Here is an 11,940-nt window from a genome sequence, read left to right as displayed (position 1 = left end):
ATTAGATGGGATCATCTTTTTTACAAACTCTTAAATGTATGTGGTTCACATTAATTTATTGTTAACCACTGATATTATAGACACTATGACTGTTTTATTAATTAAAAAATAAAAGGTTACTGTGTTAAAATAATGGTTATTATATTAAAATTAAAGTCATTGTGTTATTATAAAAAAAACATAAGAGGTTAAATTTTTATTAATGAAAGTTTTAAGTTACTGATCAATATGAATAATAAAGATTACCATGTTAAAATTAGGGTTACTATGTCAAAATTAGGATTATTATGTTCAACATATTGTCGGCTAACCCATCTGTTAAAAGAGTTGGAGATCGATAAAAATTAGTGCATACTATATGTGGAGATCGATAAAAATTGTCAAAACACTTTTATCCTTCCCCATGTAAGTAGGCGTATGATAGATTTGAATGCACGAATGTTAATACAAAGTATATATGATTTAATATAATTATAAGTGCCAATTTAAAAATCCCCAACTCATTGCAAAATAACTATACATTACTTATTGTTTCGTTAAGTAATAATGGTATTAGTTTTATTGTAGTAAAACAACCAAAATATTAGTCATTGTTCAAGAATATCAATAACAATCTATGGCCTAGTGGCCTTATTTTGCTAACTCTATCTCGAAAAATTAAATAGTCATGATCACCTTTCTTCTGGTGATCCGCTTAGTTCAAATAGGTTATACAATCTATCGTCTCTTTTCCCAAGTGTGCGAGGTCCAAATACCACAATCCCACATTGGTGTCTAATTAAGAAAAAGACATACACAATATATTTATTTCCTTAATCATTAAAATATGCTGCATACATATATTTGAGTAGTTGGCTATTTATGAAAAACGTTGTAACATATCCATTAGATTATTCCAAAAAAAATTATTCGGTGATGCATGGAGTTTTAGGTGAGTAATATAATGTTGTGAGTGGGTGAATAATTTATTATAATAGAAATAAGATGAGGATCATAAATGAGAAATTATGTGAGAGTGGATATTTTTAGTGAATTGCTAAATACCGTCATTAAAAATTATCACCATCGCCAACATTTGGTGTAAATGAACAACCATTCCCTTACTACTTCACCACCCCTTATCCTCCCCAGCGACCCACCACCCCTTCCGACCAGCGACGACCACCACCACACAAACTAGCGACCCACCACCTTCCCTCGGCCGGGGGAAGGTGGTGGTTTTTTAAAATTTTCAGATATCGTGCCCGATAATCGGTTTTGGGCTTCGATTACCGTGCCAGGTAACCGTTTTTTGGGCTCCAGTTACCATGCCCAGTAACCAGTTACAACGATAACCAGAGCCCAAAACCGGTTACCGTGCCCGGTAACTAGTTTTGGGCTCCGGTTGGTGCGGTTGCCGGAAATTAAAAAAAAAACCACCACCTTCCCACCGGCAAGAGAAGGTGGTGGTCGTCATTAAAGGGGATGTGGTGGGTCGCCGGTTAGTAAGGTGGTGGTGGTCGTCGCCGATCAGGATGGTGGTGGTTTTCGCCGGTCAGTGTGGTGGTGGTGGTTGTCACCGGTCAGTGTGGTGGCGGTGTTAAGGTGTTAATTAAAGAATGGTGGCAAGAGGGAAGATAGTGGTGAATTAATAAGGGCATAGTTGTCCATTCACACTATATGTTGGCGGTTTTGATCATTTTTTATGGCAGTATCTAATGACCCCCTATTTTTATTATTTAAGTGGGGAATATGAGAGATAGAAATAATAATATAATTTAAGTAGAGTTTAAAGTAAGAGATAGAAATGATAAAATATAATAAAGTTACTTTATATAGAACTATAGAAGTGATGCATTAAAAATAAAATAAAATAAAATAAAAAAAGGTAACAAATAGGCTCATAGCAACATTTATTACTTGATTAGACTTGAAATTTGATTGCAGTCAATTAAAAGCAAGATCAACGTCTACAAGAATCCATTCATTTCTTCTTTTAATTGGGTGCATTATGAGCATTGTGCCCTGAGGTGCAATTCCAAGGACCAAGTTGTTCCAATACACTTCTTTCTTAGGCTTTCTCCAAGGCTCCAAGCCAAGCTTTGAAATTTATGGTCCGGTCAGGGTTTTGCCCATTACATATGAGTGATATGACTTTATGAGTACGTATATGATTAAAGTCTTTGAGATAAATTAGGTAGAAAAGGCAGTTCAGGTTTGATAATATACCCATTTTACTCTAATCGAACTTTGTAGGGTTCTTATCCCACCAAGTTGCCAAAGAAAGATCCTTATTCATTAGAGATGACCCAATAAACTCCAAACAAGAACCCAACTTTTCATAAGAACCCAACGTTCATCTTCAATAAAAGTGTGTATCAACTAGCTCAATAAGGGTCGTGCCTAAGATGTGGGATCAAATCTCATTTACATGATGTCATGAGTGCTTCTCTCTTCAAAACTAGTAGCGCGGTTTCCTCCGTTTTGGATGACAAGTATCCCTTATAACTCCAATCCGAGGAAAATTTGGACAAGCCTAATTCTATCCATGAACGATAAGTCACTTGCAAGATTTCCTACGTATTGGCTTTTTTTTTGGGGGGTTAAATAGGCATTGGCTTAGGGATACAAAATTTGGTCAAGAATCATCTTGTCCTAATTCCTATTAGGGTTCACCAAGCTATTTCTCAAGGTTTGGTTTCCAAGCATAGAATCTCTCATTTGGTTTCTCAAGGTTTGGTTTCCAAGCATAAATTCATTTGGTTCACCAAACTTCCACGTCACGCAATGCACAGTTGAAACATTAAAGGGAGCAGCCTGTAACTTTGAACTGCTTCAGCCACACATTAGAAATCTTATAAGGATCTTCAGCAGGAAGAAATTCACATATTATATAGGCTCTGGCTGCCTCAAAAATTATAATCTTTTAGCTAGAATTTGAAAATTTTACAGCCTTAACAAGTTTAAAGCCACTGACTAGTTAGCAAGTAAGAAAAGGCACTAACAGTGGGTAAAAATCAGGATTTAACGCTCATTATACATCCTTGCACTCTTAAGGATGTCAAGAAGCAGCAAAATGTTTTCCTTATTTGTTTGGAAAACAAAAGAGCTTAAAACTTGCAAAATGGCAGTACAAATTTATTCAACAATTCATTCAAGTGTGGCTAAATGAGTTTAAAGGTAAGGCTAAGGCAAAAAGAAATTACACAAGAAAATACATCTTATCTGAGAATAAGCCAAAGCATTGCCTCTGAAACACGATAGCAGCAACACGAGCTTATTCTGTGGGTGCAGGCCTTTTCTTGACAGTGTAAGGGTAGTACTCTTTACCATTGTCAATTCTTGTTGTCTGACCACCAATATCAATGAGGGCAGAAGTGGCGGCCAATGCAGCTCCCGCAGAAATTGCCGTTGGAATGCTCCTTCCTGAAAATTACTAAATACATTAAACAACAGAAACAAACGCTTGGAAAAAAAGACTAAGAAGCCTTAATACACTCGACAATGAATAAGGATATGCGATATGCCAAGAAGGCCTAGCAAAAATAATCTGAGCAGACCAGAATTCCAATTTTATAATAATAAACTTTCAAAGTTATTAATGTTTGCTTAAAGATCATCATTAGTTCAATAGTACCTTCTTAGTGAAAGCTCAGTTATTTCACTGTTTCAACATTATCTGCTGCAAAATAAATAAAACTTTATACAATAACTGGCCAATTTAAATTTTTATGGTCAAGCTTAGTCAGCATGAGTGCATGACCATTAAAAAACAATAAAAAATTATTTTGTCAAATATGTCTCACGAAAAAACCCAAAAATATCAATTTTAATCATTCTATCAAGTGATAAGAGTCACGAATTTAAAAATTTGCACACAACTTAAGACCAAAAGAATATAAATTTTGACATATTCCGCTCATAAGAACAAGAATTTTGAGCTTTGACCTCCAAAGTCAAATGTGACCAAAATACTATTGTAATAGAAGTAGTCAGTGCTAACCTTGTCCTCATACATATACGAAGTATAATTTTCCTAAGTTTGTTACAGCACCTAAATCAATTAAAGGAGCCAATAGGGCATATCTCCCAATTTTAGCCTCAGAAGCATTCCCAATCAATTTCACAATTCTACTAGAGATATTACTAAGTAAAAACTTGGAAGATTTAAGTTCCCTCCATAATATAAAAGTGTACAATATTTTCAAAAAAAAATTAATATAAAAGGAGAGAGTGATCAGTATCAGCCACTCAATGAAGAGCCTATATATTACGCCCTTCAAGGGAGGAGAGATCACACAATATGAGCCACTCAATGAAGAAAATATATATTACGCCCTTCAGAAAGAAAAAAGAAAATGTTGTATAGGAACAGAGGCATCGAAAACACGCACTAATATAGAATGAAAGGGAAGATGACATGAAAAGAAGCCTAACACCATGTTTGGATAGATAGAAATGGAAGGAAAGGAAGAAAAGAGAAAGGGAGGGAAAGGTCATCCCTTATTTGGATAGCATATGGAAGGAAGGAAGGGGAGATAGTTTCATAGTTAGTTGGATCAATTTTCCTACTCCTTTAATAAACCAAATCCTTCAATTTCGTAAGGATTTGGAAAAAAAAAATAGAAACTCACTCTCCCTCCCCTTCCTTTTCTTCCCCTTCTTTATACTTCCCTTCCCTTTCTTTCCCTTCATAATTGCTATCCAAACATAGTGTATGATAACAATAGTGAAGGGGAAGGAAAAAGAGGAAGAAGGGAGGTGAAGGTAGAGAAAGAGTCAGTGACCTTCCATTTTCCTTCCAAATCTCTCCAACAATGGAGGGGTTTGGTTTATTTAAAGGGAAGGAAAATGAATCCCTCCATTTCCTTTCCCTTCCCTTGCTCTATGTCATAACCAACTAAGAAAAACTATATCCCTTACTTCTTCTTCCCTCCCTTTACCTTTAAATATTCCTATCCTAACATAGTGTAAAAGTTCCCCACTATGATAGTGGGTGGTGGAATTAACATATGAAAAATTACCGATCTCCAATTTTTTAAAAAATTTTATTTGGAAGCATGTTGAATATATATATCCTCCGTTCTTATTTAGTTTACATTTTTCTTTTATCACATTTGTGTTATAGAGTGGTATTCTGGTTTGTATGTTTTATTGAACAATAGGAAAATTCAAAATGAAATCTAGGAAATTTCATTTTTAATGGCAAAAGAAGTTGCAAAATGATAAAGTTAATAGCTTTCCCTCAAAATAGCTTGAGACTATCACTCTCTAACAAAGGCTTGAGGCCATAACTCTATAGATTTTCCATACAAATTTCGGCCTAACTTTTTCTTTCCCCTCCCTCTCTATTTATACCAAGGACAATTAACCTAGTAAACTAACATTAGTAGAATACCCATACTACCCCTCCTTGGTTGGTCTATTACAGTTTGTCAACGCACAACTTCACCAATTAATATCTCTTATTATAAAAAAGTAAAAATTATAACAAGTTAATACTATGAATATATATATTGAGAGGATTCTAACAAAATCTTTATATAACTTTGTTTTATCGTAACTACAAATCATTAAAGGTAATAAAAGTAAAGTTTGTGAATAGTGTCAAAAGTCAAAAACATGACAACTAAAAAAGAACGGAGTAATTATATAACAATGTGTAATTTACTAAACCATTAATTTCAAGTAATTTACATATACTAGCGTTGTGCATTCGCAAATTGATTCTCCGTACATCACAAGTGACAACTTAGTTCATCCTTTTCACTAGACACCTTTCAAGTAATTTACATACACTAGCGTTGTGCATTCGCAAATTGATTCTCCGTACATCACAAGTGACAACTTAGTTCATCCTTTTCGCTAGACACCCTTTATTTTATTCTATTTTTGGCTTATCCATTTTACCATCATACCCCTTCAATCTCACAATAATTACATTTTTTCACACTTTCTCTTACTTTATTCACTACTATGATAACTAAGTTAATAAGTAGAACACAAACAAAGAGAGAGAGTATAATCTCTTAACCAAGGTTCATTTTTCAATATAAAGATGAATAAAAATATACCAAACCCACCCACCTCCATCCTCATTCTTGTTCTCTCTCCTCTAGCATCCAATCACCAACAAGCCTTCAACCACTACACCTATCACTTATCACTGCAAATTTACCAGCGATACCACCACCTTTGTCTTCATCATGTCTTACATAATGTCACCTTAAACTAACAATCGAAACTATATCTCTCACCTTAATTTTCTCCTCTCGATAAACACTCCCACGAAGCCACAAGCAATAATCCCTTCCTCCATTTTGATCTGCTTCACCACTTGTGAGTGAACCGCATATATATGTATCACCGCCAGTGGTAGTTTGACATGTGAGCAGCTGAATTCAGGAAATTATTAATAAGCTTTTTGATTTTTTTTTTGAGAAATTCGATGGGCTTAAGGTTATTGAAGAAACCAATGAAATGGTCGAATATAAGATTTGATGAATACAAGGATGAGTGATATATCTCAATTGAAGAAAATGGCCAATATTAAGACAAATTTAGGGAAAGCCTTGAATAAGAGCATTGAGAGGTATAAATATCTTGACCCTAGAATTTTGCGATAGTTTTGGAGAAGCAAAAGAGGAGTGAATGTGTGATGTTAGTGGGAATTTAATGGAAAGAGAAAAGACGAGATGAGTTGGAATTTAATGGAGAAAGAGGTGGAGGTTTTTTAATGGTGACATGATGTTGATTGTTTAGTAGAGAGAGAGAGAGAGGTTTAACCATGGTTAGATCAAGTTAGATTTAACCAAAATATGTCATTAATGTTATTTTAGGTAAAGATTAAAAGTTCGGGACTACCAATGCAATCGGAAAAAATGTTGGCTACCAATAGTAAAAGTCAAAAGTAGAAGGCTACCATCGAGAATTTCCCATTTTTATATTATTGACAATTATAAGACCTTATTGGACCTTATTTAGGGTCTTATTTGACCTTTTGTCACTTATTAACCCTATCTTATCTTATCTTGGCTCTTATCTTATCTAAACTAAATAAACAATAATTGCTACTTTTCTTGACCAGTTCTTATCTCCCAAACCATTCTAGTGGAAATCATACAGAAAAAATAGGAAAGGGGAGGAACTAATTGAAGAGCAATAAAATAACATAAGCAATAGGTCTAAGTGTCTAACATGTCACAACAAAAAAATACTTCTATGCAACACTTGTATTGCAAAGAAATTTTTTCACATACCATAGATATTCTAATGGATGGTAACGAAATCTTTCACATATGCAAAAGGTACCAACATGGAACCACTTTAAATCTTCAATCAAGTATAGTGTAAAGATTTGAAGGAAACTAAGCACATAATCCACTAGTGTCATCAACCTTTCAAAGGTTCCTAATGTATAATGGAGACCGCAGAGATGTGAACATACAAGAGACTTCAAGCAAAATCTCTTGAGATGAAGGTAGTAAATTGAAATTCACCAATTTCCATAAAAACTAAGACAAGAACTCAAAACATAAGGCAAGAACTGGATAGGAAACAGAGAAAAAGGAGGTTAGGAAAAAGAAACATCAGTTGAAAGATGGGCAGTTACGAATAGAATAAGCAAAACTTAATGTACTTATTTTCATATACACCATGACTTCAAGCCGTTCTACATTTTCTATATTCAAGGGAAATTCTTCCTAAAGTTTTCATGTATATTGAAATTTACCGATTTCCATCAAAACATCAGAAAAGAACTGGATAGGAAATCGAGAATAACTAGGTTAGGGAAAAAAACATCAAGGGAAAGATGCATAAACAACACTAGTTGTATTTTTTTTGTCATATACACAATGAGTTCAAGTTGTTCTTTATCATCTATATTCAGGGGAGATTCTTCCTAAAGTTATCATGAATTCACATTCATCTCTTCAAGTTGATTTAAACACAGGTTCCTATATATTGAATTATTGATGTACATGATAAATATTGAAAGCTACATTTCAAAATACACATGAACGAAGCCCATCTGAGCCCCTATATTGCATAGTTCACACTATCATTGTCAAGGCTATGAAACCACAGTGGCACTGAAGAAACTCGTTAAATTTAAGCTATACAAGCTGCTTGCATCCCTAGTTTCAGAGCAATGCACAGGAATTAAGGATAGCAAATACAACCACTTAAGTAGTCTTTAAAGCAATAAGAGATAGATAAATATGAGTTGGAATGATAATCTAGTAAGAAAAAGTGATGTATTAAATATAGTAAGTATAATATAAGAAAAGTAGGCAAAATTTTTAAGTCGAAATTGAAGAACACTAATTTTTCACTAACAAATAATAGGTTTCAAGAATGACAAATTATTAGTAACAAAGGGAGTAGTGTCGGCCATTTAAAATCAGCAAACAGAATATAGGGCTTTAACTTCCCTTTTAACTCTAAATAAAGCCAGCCACAGTCGATTTATATTTGCATGATATGCAAAAAACAACCTTAAGTACCTAATTTAGGAAAAAGGAGAGGAAAGAAGCAACCAGGTAAAGCCATCATAAAATGCATATAGAAATCTTATAGGGTTTCTTGAATAGAATTTTGAAATATGATGTTAAAGGTTTGTAACAACCTAGTATAATTACAAACGTGATTTGAAACACACAGTTACCTTAATTTCTTTAGTTCATACAAGTTAGTCCCACCCCCCCCCCCCCTCCTCCTACATTCAGTATATGGCACAATATCTCAGCACATTTAGCTTTATAAGGTTTTACTTCACATAAAATTTCAAGGTATTATAAATGAAGTTGCTAAGATATTCATTACTGTTTACTAGTTTCAATAGCATCAGAAAAAGAATACTCCATACCTTTGAAGCCCAAAACAGAAGCTCCAGCAACAAAGCCACCAACTGCTCCATTAACAAAGTCTCTCTTTTTCCTATAATGTTCCACCATCTGCTCTGCACCAATGAAAATACCACCTATAGCAGCAAATGTTAGCCCATAGTTTCCCATCATCTTCAAAGTCCTTATCAATCCTGGTAGGGCAACTTTTCTCTCAACACGGGGCACGTCATACCATGTTGCCACAACGGTACCAAAGATTGTCCCAGCTGCTAAACCACTAGTTGTACCCTTAATAACCTTCATCATGGAGGTGTCATCGTCTTCAAAGTATCTGCGCTCTGCAGGGCTGACTGAATCCATAGCTTTTCCGAACTGAAAACAACAAGATATGCAGCTAGATAACAAAGTCCTTTCACCAGATATATTCCTACCACTGAGTCAAAAAGATAGCTTTGCGTCAAATCTTGGCTATTATTGAAATTACAAAATTCAGCATAACAAAAATTTTATATTAAGCTCCAACGTCATTGCTCCAGCTCCCCATAAAATACTTGTATGATGAAGGGTTTACATGTATGGGCAGCTCAATTGGCAAAGTTATGAACTAGAGAACGGTAAACGCTAAACTATGTCATATTTCATGTAATCATTTCAAAATAAAATATAAATACATTATTAATAATAATTCTTGGAATAACCAGGGGCATCACTTACGCGAAAGACTAATTTATGCTCAAAACAAAGCAGGGTGACAGCTCTGCACAAGTGGTAGCCAATTTGATTGAAGAATAGCAGCATGATTGCAAGCATTAGTTTAGCTAGAATATTGACAAATAGTTTCTGCTCCTGAGAATTTGCAGTTTAACACTACACATTTACACAAATTAGGAAGAAAAGTCCCAATTTTTATAGTCCGATCCTAAAATTAAAGGATTCCGCAACACATTAGCAACCAAATTTGATTTAATAATCAAATTAGGCTCAAAATTTTACGAGAAAAAGGTCCCATTTACTAGTTACATTCAGCAAATTTGATTCAAATATCAAATTATGATAGAAAAATCACATAATTTATTCTTCTCTAGCAACAAATTCGAGTTTAGTAATTATAAACAATGATTCAATGATCGACTCTAGAAGAATCCTTGAATGAGTATACTAAGAATTGAATTAACGATAAACCCTAGATTGTGAGATTGATATTCGATGATTATAAAAATGAAACAATATCTTACCTCAGAAGCAGCTTCAACGGATAGAAAATTTCAATGGAGAATGTGGAGTGCGCTTCAATGGAAAACTGAGAGAGAAAGAGGACAGATCTAGGTTTTCGGTAAGAAATTGTTTGCTTAAATTAATGTGTTTTTTCTAACTTTATTTGAGAAACTAGTTTGTTGTCCCGTGCGATGTTTGGGTTGTTTATTGAATTTTAAGATAAACTTTTTATCTAGGATAGTTTAGATTTTAACACCAGATAAAAGACTGAAAATGGTTAACACCCCAAAAAAAAATTATTTTGACACTACATAAAAAATTAAAAATTTGAATTTACCACCAAAATCTTTTATCCGCTAACGGAACTGTTACTGGGGCCCACTTCAAAGGATAATTTTTTAAAATCTCTCTATATATGCACGATTCTCCTCAATTATCCCCTTTTTTAACCAAATCTTTGTTTGAATTTAGAAGAATCAGATCGCATTGCATCCAAAAAACCAAAATTACTGAAGCATTATTTGATTTTTGAGAAGAGGAAGAGATTGAAGCTGCTGAAACAGGTATGTGTGCTCATACGAATTATGTGTAATCACACTGGGCAAATATAGTTCGTTTGTTTGGTAATTATGGTTTAAATTCATTACATTTATAATTTACAATTGTTTTGTACTCGAATTGATGGTTAGATTATGTTATGTATGCATGTAACTGCCTAGTTACAAAATTAGGGTTCATCACAAATTGAAATTGGGGCTTTTCGCATTAGGTAATTAAAAATGAAAATTGTTGTTGACAATATTAATTCGTTAGTGTACAAATCTGTAAATGTGATTGTTGATCTAAAATTGATGCAGATTATGTCGTTTATTAGCTCTTCCCCTTTTAAGGAAAAAAAATGCCAGTGTGGTGTGCCAATGGCCAAGCTCACTAGCTGGGCAAGGGAGAATCCAGGCAGGAAGTTCATATCTTGTAAGTTTTATGACCCAATCATGGAAACTAGGGCTGCAAAGCTTTCGAATGGGTTGATCAACCTAATGGAGCAGATTGGCAAACAGGGGTTATCAACAACCTGTGGTTGGATGAGAAGCTGCTAAAGGGTGAAGTTAATGAATTGAAAAGGGAAGTTGATGAAATCAGTGGCCAAAGGAGGTGCCTACTTAATGAAGTTGATAATTTGAAGATGAGATGCAAGGCCTTGAACGCTAACAGGAAGAGAATGAACAGGGAGTGCAATGCAGGGAAGATGTCTTCAATCAACTGTTTTGGTTGGGTGGGCATGACCATTTGTATTGGTTTGTCAATGGGTGTAGTTTTCCTAATGGTTAGGGGTGTTTAATAGTAAGCTGTATTAAGTAGTTATAATTTCTTGTAATGACTTGAAGTGTTATGAGTTTGGTTTTAGTGATATATATATGTATTTCAATCAACCTATTTATGACTTGTCTAAGTTGTTAAATTGAGAAATGTTTAAACATTGGAAAAGGATTTAAACATGGGAAAAATGTGAAACACTTGCATGTATTAAAGTTATAGGAATACATTGAAAATGGAACTAAGCACTTCAACTTTAGGTTGACAAAAGAAGCTTACTTGAAACTGTTTTAATGGCAATCAAAGCCATGCAAAAGCTACAATAATGTATCCAAATGTTCAAATGGCAATCAAAGCCATAGAAAAACTACCAAAATAGATTAGACAGACACAATGTTTTCTAAGCAGTCATGAGTACATCACTGAGTGAGGTTTAACTTGCTGAAGGTTTGCAGCTTGGCCCTTGTTACAACACCTGTTTGGAGTGGGTGTTGCAGGCCGACTTGAGGAAGCCTTTGTCTTTGTTTTTGGTTGACTTGAGCTAGGCTGACTTGAGGAAGCCTTTGTCTTTGTTTTTGGTTGA

General features: G+C 34.3%; 1 protein-coding gene across 2 annotated transcripts; it reads right to left on the bottom strand.

Annotated features, from left to right (window-relative positions):
- Window positions 1-2,980: 2,980 nt before the first annotated feature.
- On the bottom strand, window positions 2,981-10,209 carry LOC110734545 (outer envelope pore protein 16-3, chloroplastic/mitochondrial-like). Of its 2 annotated transcripts, none has more exons than XM_021914715.1 (3): window positions 10,064-10,209; window positions 8,849-9,200; window positions 2,981-3,405 (listed from the first exon to the last, which is right to left on the bottom strand). In XM_021914715.1, the coding sequence occupies exons 2-3, from the start codon at window positions 9,186-9,188 to the stop codon at window positions 3,257-3,259; spliced, it is 489 nt and encodes a 162-aa protein (XP_021770407.1). In that variant the 5' UTR covers window positions 9,189-9,200; window positions 10,064-10,209; the 3' UTR covers window positions 2,981-3,256. The 2 variants fall into 2 exon arrangements, with proteins under 2 accessions (XP_021770407.1, XP_021770408.1); XM_021914716.1 differs by having other exon boundaries at window positions 8,849-9,261; window positions 10,064-10,200.
- Window positions 10,210-11,940: the final 1,731 nt, after the last annotated feature.

Source organism: Chenopodium quinoa, unplaced genomic scaffold (genome assembly GCF_001683475.1).
Source record: "Chenopodium quinoa cultivar QQ74 unplaced genomic scaffold, ASM168347v1, whole genome shotgun sequence".
NCBI lineage: Eukaryota > Viridiplantae > Streptophyta > Magnoliopsida > Caryophyllales > Amaranthaceae > Chenopodium > Chenopodium quinoa.
The sequence above is the reverse complement of the archived record's forward strand: the minus strand, read 5'-3'. Positions and strand labels throughout refer to the sequence as shown.